The sequence below is a fragment of the Rhyacophila brunnea genome, unplaced genomic scaffold (assembly GCF_057557595.1).
Source record: "Rhyacophila brunnea isolate RB1 unplaced genomic scaffold, BYU_Rbru_1.0 scaffold_88, whole genome shotgun sequence".
Taxonomy (NCBI): Eukaryota; Metazoa; Arthropoda; class Insecta; order Trichoptera; family Rhyacophilidae; genus Rhyacophila; species Rhyacophila brunnea.
Genome location: NW_028233359.1, coordinates 132,769 through 141,534, shown reverse-complemented (window position 1 = coordinate 141,534; position 8,766 = coordinate 132,769). Strand labels below are relative to the sequence as shown.

Below are 8,766 nucleotides of genomic sequence, written 5' to 3'. Positions count from 1 at the left end.
CCACGGTGGCCGCGCGGCTTAAGCGTTGGACTATCACGCTGTGGGTCTCAGGTTCGAATCCTGGGTCTGGCAAGTACACATATTGTTTTTCAATTTGTGTGTGAGTCAGGGTATGGACCTAATCGGTTGAGCAAATGGCTGACATCCATTGCTCGTAAAAAACAAAATCTGTTAATACAATCCTCTACTCTGTGGAGGCCCATATGATCCTATTAGGATCGGACATGGTCGAAGAAGAAGATGTTTTGTTCAGAAGTTTGTGGTTTTCTTATTTAAATTATCATGTTAATTGTATGTTTTATATTATATTATATTATTATGATGTTACATACTTCATATAATTTTTGCATTATTTGTATTTATTCATCCTTCATCTTCTTGTTGGTAGTTTATGCTATTTTTTACGATACTTATGTTTTATATTTTAAAATTACATTGTCACCATTTTCATTCACTTTAAATGGTATTAAACAAAATTTACAAAAAATGATTTTTATTTTTCTGGATTTCCCATTTTCCCAACAATTTCCATACATTTTCTCCGAAAGAATATCATATAATATAACTCTATCAAACATTTTTATTTGTTATAACATAAAAATTAAAAGTCTGTGTCTTAAATTACTAGGACTTTCATACAAATTTCAGTTGGAACTTTCTAGTACAGGAGGTTTGTTTGACTTTCAGGTGCACATGGTTATAACTGAAATTATGATATATTAATTTAAATATTATAAACTAGTTTTTACATAGTTTTATTGATAGTTATACCATAACAGTACCATTAATAATATATTCAATCAAAAAAAAATATTGAAAACATTCATGATATTCAAAATACAAGCATTCAAAACTTCAAATGTCCATATCTTTTTTGCTGCAGCTATTCACTTAGAACTATGTAGTTCTCGGGTCACGAGGTTTGAATCCTGGGTCTGGCAAGTAAATATTTTTTCAATTGGTGTATGAGTAAGAAAGAGTATGGACCTATCAGGTTGAGCAATTGTCCGAAATCTATTCCTAGTAAAAACAAAATCTGTTAATACAAACCTAAATCTATACTATTAGGATCGGACATGGTTGAAAAAAAGTCTTATTTTAGTTTTTCTCTTTTTGATAATTTTATTATTTTTAATTAAAACAATCGTAAAACTAGCTTAGTACACTCTATTACTATCATCGTCATCATCAATAGCCTGGGTCGATCTAGTGCTGGAAAAAGGCCTCCCCAAGCGCAACGTACATCAACCGAACATTCTCTACTCCATTAATTTAATAATAAGTTATAATCTAGATACCAAAAATCCTTCAACAAAGTTGTGTCAATGTTTTTATACGTAAATCTAAATTTGTAAATAATGGAAAGAAGCTCGCTTGCTTATAACATACCGCATTTTGTCATAAAACTAGTCTCAAATATTACCTTTACTACCTGCCAAATAGCAAATCATCCACCACTCTTTCACACTTCCATACATTTTGATAATTAGTTACAGATTATTAATTTGGTTGTTACATTTTTACATGTAAGATGTTCAGTTTAGTTTGGGACAAACCCTTTATTTTTTCAGTAATAATGAAAAACAAATAAAATTGTGAACAATAATTATTACAATATTAACTGACTAATAATATATCAGGAATACTAATTTAAATATTGCCACATACAGGTTTCACAATTTAGTATTGCAATTAGTTGCAGTGCAGTGTCATTTTATGTATTTTGAGATTCCACATATTCTGGAAATTCTTTAAACAAACATCGCATTGATGTGGTTTTTCACCAGTATGTGTCATTATATGACCCTTAAGATGAGTAATTCGAGAGAATTTTTTAGAACATATATGACATTGATGTGGTTTTTCACCAGTATGAGTCATTATATGACCTTTAAGATGAGAAATTCGAGAGAATTGTTTGGAACATAGATGACATTGATGTCGTTTCGCACCAGTATGTGTCATTTTATGTATTTTGAGATCTCTAATTGAGACAAAATTTTTGAAACACACATCGCATTGATATGGTTTTTCACCAGTATGAGTCATTATATGACCTTCAAGACGAGACATTTGAGAGAATTGTTTAGAACATACATGACATTGATGTGGTTTTTCACCAGTGTGTGTCATTTTATGTTTTTTGAGATAACTATTTGAGACAAATTTTTTAAAACACATATCGCATTGATATGGTTTTTCACCAGTATGTGTCATTTTATGTAATTTTAGTTCACTTGCGTTGAACTTTTTAAAACACACATCGCATTGATGAGGTTTATTACCAGTATGTGTAAATTTATGATTTATAAGGTGAGCAATTCGAGAGAATTTTTTAAAACATACATCACATTGATGTGGTTTTTCACCAGTATGTGTCATATTATGTTTTTTGAGATCACCAATTTGCCTAAAATTCTTTAAACAAACATCGCATTGATGTGGCTTTTCACCAGTGTGTGTCATTTTATGTATTTTGAGATAACCAATGTCCTGGAAATTCTTTAAACATACATCGCATTGATGTGGTTTTTCACCAGTGTGCATAATTTTATGTCTTTTCAGTTTACTATTTGCGTTAAACTTTTTAAAACACACATCGCATTGATATGGTTTTTCACCGGTGTGTGTCATTTTATGTTGTTTAAGGTTACCAATTTGCAGAAAATTTTTAAAACACACATCGCACTGATGTGGTTTTTTACCAATATGTGTTTTATACAACTTAGGTTGCTGAGACGTGCATGAAATGTAGTGACTATTTAGATGATTTGCAGATTCAAACACTCCATAGCAATTTTTGCAAATAAAGTTACGTGGAAAATATGTAACTCTTCTCAACACAATTTGAACCACCTTTGGCAAGTATAATTTCGAAACTTCCTGTTTTACATTTGGAACATCTGTAGTTATCTCTGAATATTGTATCATATTTTCCATTTTATTGGTTGAATTTGTTATGTTGTTATAGGTCAGGTTATTGTCAATTGTATCCTTTCTAGCTACGTCCAATGGATTATAATTTGTGAAACACTGCTGGGAAGAAATCTACAAAAAGAATAGGGTTGGTATATTTAATTCAACAGAATTAAAGCAAATAAAAATACATTTTGTTTTAACAGTTGTAAATGCTAGGTGTTTTTTTTGCTAAGATAGAACTTACAAAAGAGTTAACTGTCAAATCGTTGTGTGATGTGTGACACCCGTTGACCTTATGACATTAATGATTGGTTTAGTCTAGCAAAGCAACACGAATAGAATCATGTTGACAAATTTACCAAATCTACCTATAAAAAATATTGTCGATTCGCGCAACCTATAATTGCATTTTCTCGCAAAATTGCTCTTTAGTGATTTAGCTCATTGTAGCTTAACGGGTTTGTTAGTAAGGAAATATGCTGCATATGGCTTGAGACCGATCCTTAAAAGTTCCTTGATTGCATTACCGGACAATATTTTTTCAAAATTAGGCTGAAGATTGTGTTGTGGAACATTAATCAATAATATTTTTGAAAATATAATGACAAGAATCCGGACGAAATATGCCATACCACAACAGCACTCATCGAATATAAAACTTAGGGGATAAGTTTGTTCCATAAAAGGACCTGTTATTTGATTTCTAAAGTCATGCGATATTTTCTGTGGGGATTTGTGAATTCACTGGCTGATGCCGATAGTTAACCAATAATTGGCGCATTGAAAGCCAACATTATTCGTGTTATACAATTGGCAGTGCACGAAAAAAGTGTTCTAAATTAGGTGACCAGTATATGCTTCGATGAGAACAGATACGGTTGCAATATGCCCTAAACCATTTAAAAATGTAAATGCCATGCACGTGTCTTTCGAATTTAAAAAACTATCAAAATTAACTAATGTTATATTTTTACAATTCATTTATTTAAAGTTCTATCGGGATAAAAAAAACAACCTTTATAAAAAATTGAACGAACCTATTCTAATAACATGTATTACTACTCCACAGGCCATAAATGAAAGGAGTTCTCGCACGTATTTTAAATTACTTCATTAAGTAAGAGCCGTTTCAGACGAGCCACTAGTATCTGGACACTGCACAATTAATAAAAATTCAAATTTATTTATTTTACATATAAAAAACATAACAAATTTTAAATTTAAAACGTTCATGATTGACATAAAATAAGTGTTACAAATGAAAATACAGAACAATGTGAGTTAAACATATAATGAGTAATAAAAAAAGAAATAAAATAACAAAAATATAAAAGTAGATGGAAGCACACAGAGTGAACTATCGATAGACACTATCTTAAAAATTGATATTACAACGTCCACCAAAATTCACTCACACGTAAGTGGAATATATCAATATCCGAAGCGATATCATTAAACATGATTATTGCCGTCTCAATTGGCATTACTAAAGACGGGTTAGTTCTGAAACTTGGGAGAACAAACAACGGATGCCCTCGACTCCGAAGATAATCATCAGAGACACACAAGCTAACACCGTCAAGAATGGCAGAGTTTTCATTTACGCTGCGTATATGTCAGAAAAAATATGTAGCTAATTAAAGAACCCTTCTAAATTTTAAGTTACAGTATGAAAGCATTCCTAAGAGAAAGTCAGTCGGATAGACTTACGGATAATATCCATACAGCCGAAAGTAAAGTAGTCTAAAATTTTTCTTCTAGACCCTCTCCACCATAAGGCTGTACGTACAACTGATGCGCGGCCCAAACGATAGACTCACTCTCAAGTCTGCTTCTACTATAGAGAATTTTTAGTACCATAACATCGGAAAAGACCCAGGAAGTACGCAAGACAAAGAACAGTTTTAGCGCCTTTTCACAAATGGTATCCATATGACCACTAAACGTAAGTTTATTGTCAAATATAATGCCAAGATCCCTTACAGATGATATTTCCGAAAAAACTCTGCCATGCATCAAATACTGGAACAACAATACTCGCGAGGCTTTAGTAAACCATCTCCAATCTAATATATTATCTATATCAAGTTGGAGTTGACGAAAATCGTCCAAGGTGACAACTTTCATGAAGAGTTTCAAGTCATCAGCAAACAACATAAACATAGCATTTTGAATTACGAATGCTATGTCATTTATAAAAAAACGTGTACAGCAATGGCCCCAACTTTGAGCCCTGAGGCACACCAGAAAATGTTTTAAGCGTCTGTGACTGATAGAGGGTTTACGATACGTATTGTTGACGATTCCTAAAATAACTCCCGAATAGCGAGAGAAATCATCTAACGGCCTGCTCTAAATCCATGCTGCTCATTTATTATAGTAGACCAGCGCCATCTAAAGATTAATACTTGAGTCAGCAATGAAATGACTCAATCCTCGGAGAAATCATGCTGTGCATGATCATCTCAAGAACTTTTGCTGGTGTATAGAGAATAGCTACCGGCCTATAGTTTTCCACTGATGACTCCGTACCACCCTTATGAATTGGAGTAACCTTCGACATCTTCCATGCTTCCGGAAAGATACCCGTCCTCCATTGTCAGGTAAAATATTATGAAAGTGGCCCTTGACAAAGTCAATACAGCCCTTTAAAAAAATTCTTGGGACATATTATGCGGTCCAAAAAGGCCGGCCACACGCTCATGCTTCACTACGGTGTTGCTGCGCAAACCGGTTTGCGTACTGCACATTGCGAAAACTGTGCACTGCGCAAACCAAAAAGTGCGGCCTGCGTAAAATTCTATTTGCTTGATATTTTAACTGCGCAAACCGAGTTTTACAAGCCGCGATCAGTTCGTCGAAGGGTACAGTCTTTTCTCATTCATACTTATTTGTTTTCGTTGGTTTAAGAATTCATAATATTACACATATTATTGTTGGTACGTTTTTTAAATTCATTAAACTCTGCCTAAACAAAATCACAATAGATAAAAAAAATATTATATCTATAAAATATTAATATTATGACTATTATCTATTATGGCTTGGTTTCGTAAGGTTTAATTGAATTTTAAAAACTAACCAACACCATCTGTAAATTGGAGTCTTATTTCAATGAAAACAAACACGTGTGACTAACAAAGTTTAGTGTGCACCATTAATGGCGGATCTTAACAGCGTACCTCCACCCTTCGCCACTAGTATATATTATATTTAAGCAAAAAATGCTGATTTATATGCGAGTGTATGTTTCTACTCCAAAGACATTGTTTGGTTCACTTGGATCTGGAGGATTTATGTCTCTTTTATTAACCAATAAGCAAAAGAAAACGCTTGTGACAAAAACAAATCGTCACTTTGATGACATTGCTGCTATTCCGAAGACCAGTGTTTTCACGACGACGACTTCTGTCGTAAAGTAATGAGGTTTGCGCAGTTTTACTTTTGCCGTGTGGCCATGCGATTCGTTTTTTTTTTTTTACACAGGGAAAACCGAGCAGGCAAGTCGCTCCCGTGTAGCGCATAAGAGCGGGTATTCTTATTTTTTTTTTAAATAAATCTAAACACGTCACCCTCATTAATTGGGAAGATGTCAACGGATTGGCACCGCATGATCGTTTTCTCTACATATATATGAACGCCACATACTTGTTTCTCCGTCTTAACGTGCCCATTCATGCAGCGTCTCGAGATAATGGTGTCGCGTGTGAAACGGCTCTAATGGTACGTTTACATCTGACACTTATACCATTATACTTATTTTATGTGTCGGACATAAAATTTCATTTACTGTTTACACCTGCATGGATCTGACATAAAATTCTGGTATACTTCTCGTTGAAATAAAGTCTCGACACTTTATTCAATGGCAACATTGGAATAAATATATGCGGTGTTTACATATGATATTGTAATTTATTCGGACACTTATTTTGTATACTTCTCAAAAACGTTATGTCAGTTGTCAATATGGGAATGTTAAAAAAGAAAGCAGCGAGTGTTATTATTTTAAGTCTTTTGGCAACAAAAAGGAGGCAAAAATGGTCTAGATGGGTGCGGGAATGGATTCAGCGACGAGAAGAACTAGGTGCCTTCCGTTTAATGTCAGAGTTTAAAATCGAAGATCCAACTCAATTTGTGAACTTTAGTTTGCAAGATTGGACCTTTTGCCAAAAAACAAGACACACAATTCAGAAATGCGTAGAAGAACGATTAACAGTAACATTGCGATATCTAGCACTTGATCGTCATTGCATATTCAATGTAATATTATCGTACCTAATACGAGTGCAGGTGTGGGCCAAAATGAATTAGGTAATACCATTTGAAGCGCATTTGTTCTTCACAGAGTGCATCAGAATTAATCGTATGTGCCGAGAACAAGCGATATTTTATTTTCGAACAAAATCCATAGAACACGGCACATCCGATTTATTTCTCATTGTCTATGATTTTTGACAGATCGCTACAGTACATTTATTAACGTAAACGTTGGGCATACATTCATGGTGTACCTATGATTATTGATTGTCCGTTGTTTTAGAAATATACATATGCAATTCACTAGGTACCTGTCAAACTACGAATATTGTGTCAGGTACTTGACATAAAAGTAGACGGTGGTCCAACTTCGGTGATATATCGCTCCAAGTTCGAACTTATCGAATACGCGGTGTTTACATTTGCGTATATAAGTAGATTGAATAAGTGGTAGGTGAGAGTCGACACACGCAAAATAAGTGGCAGATACAAATATACTTACTGTTTACACTTAAGTGAATATGGTGTCATACATAAATATGACGATATTAGTGTCAAATGTAAACGTACCATAAGATTAAAACATGTATTGCTAATTCCAACCTTCGATATAAGACTGCATCGAGGGAAAAAAATTACACATTATACAATTGAACGAACCTGATGTATTGGCCTGTATTCTGAATAAGAACAACCCGGTTTAGGATCTTCAACATCACATAACGGGTCTATTACATCTTCAATAATCTCGCGCTTGATGACGGATAGTTGATCATCCGTCTCAGGTTTTATATTAGAGAGGTCCGCTAAAAGATACTGAAAGAAACATTATGGTTAACACAGTAAAACCACTTTCACTTGAATGACTAATTATAGTCAAAATGAATTAGAAGATAACCTGCCCTAACCTAAATCACAAATGTATCGTACCTAGCTGTCAAAATGTATAATCGAGTTATTTTTTAAATCAACGTTTAATATCACTGTGTCTCTACGCAGTTTATAAACAAGCAAAATATTATAATAATAGTTAATCGTTGTTAGTCACAATACAGAGTGATTGTAAATGAAATCAGTTTCCTAAAACTAACCTCGAAATTGCAGTTTGAAACGTCGACATTCTCTTGCTTTACATGAATGCGAACTTCCGGGCTGATTGGGTGGCTAGTCTGCGTATCAAACAAAGGCTTGCCTTCTGTATCAGATTGTTCTCCATCACACTCTTGCTTTACATCCATTTTAATGGTAGATATGTCAGGAAGAACGTGACAAACAGTATCCGTTCAAGGTACATTAATTTAAGAGAAGTGTTGCCACAATACGTAATTATTTATTATGTATGGCGAAATACTGAAGTCTATTCCGTGTAGCGATTAAACAATAAAATGTATTATTCACCATATTATTCAAACATTTACCAATGGCAAATACAATCTTAACAGCATATACTGTTACACCCATGACTATTGGACATCTCTTGATAGTCTAAAATACCTACGTCTAATTATTAGGTGTAACCACGTCACCTGACCTCTAGTCAACAATGGGCGTACGTACATCCAAAATTCCTAGATTAACTGTCAAAAT

General features: G+C 33.8%; 2 protein-coding genes across 2 annotated transcripts; both read right to left on the bottom strand.

Annotated features, from left to right (window-relative positions):
* Positions 1–1,692: 1,692 nt before the first annotated feature.
* LOC147063731 (uncharacterized) lies at positions 1,693–2,556 on the bottom strand. The gene has a single exon (XM_085959320.1). The coding sequence runs from the start codon at positions 2,545–2,547 to the stop codon at positions 1,693–1,695; it is 855 nt and encodes a 284-aa protein (XP_085815446.1). The 5' UTR covers positions 2,548–2,556.
* Positions 2,557–7,821: 5,265 nt separating this feature from the next.
* On the bottom strand, positions 7,822–8,457 carry LOC147063730 (uncharacterized). Its single transcript, XM_085959319.1, has 2 exons — positions 8,271–8,457; positions 7,822–7,995 (listed from the first exon to the last, which is right to left on the bottom strand). The coding sequence occupies exons 1-2, from the start codon at positions 8,415–8,417 to the stop codon at positions 7,822–7,824; spliced, it is 321 nt and encodes a 106-aa protein (XP_085815445.1). The 5' UTR covers positions 8,418–8,457.
* Between the last annotated feature and the right edge of the window lie 309 nt (positions 8,458–8,766).

Bases quoted from the DNA above. Each gene is read 5' to 3' on its own strand.
- LOC147063731 (XM_085959320.1), bottom strand. From the start codon at position 2,547: ATGCACACTGGTGAAAAACCACATCAATGCGATGTATGTTTAAAGAAT.
- LOC147063730 (XM_085959319.1), bottom strand. From the start codon at position 8,417: ATGGATGTAAAGCAAGAGTGTGATGGAGAACAATCTGATACAGAAGGC. The intron at 7,996-8,270 runs GTTAGTTTTAGG...TGTTTCTTTCAG, and splicing joins TTTCAAACTGCAATTTCGAG to TATCTTTTAGCGGACCTCTC.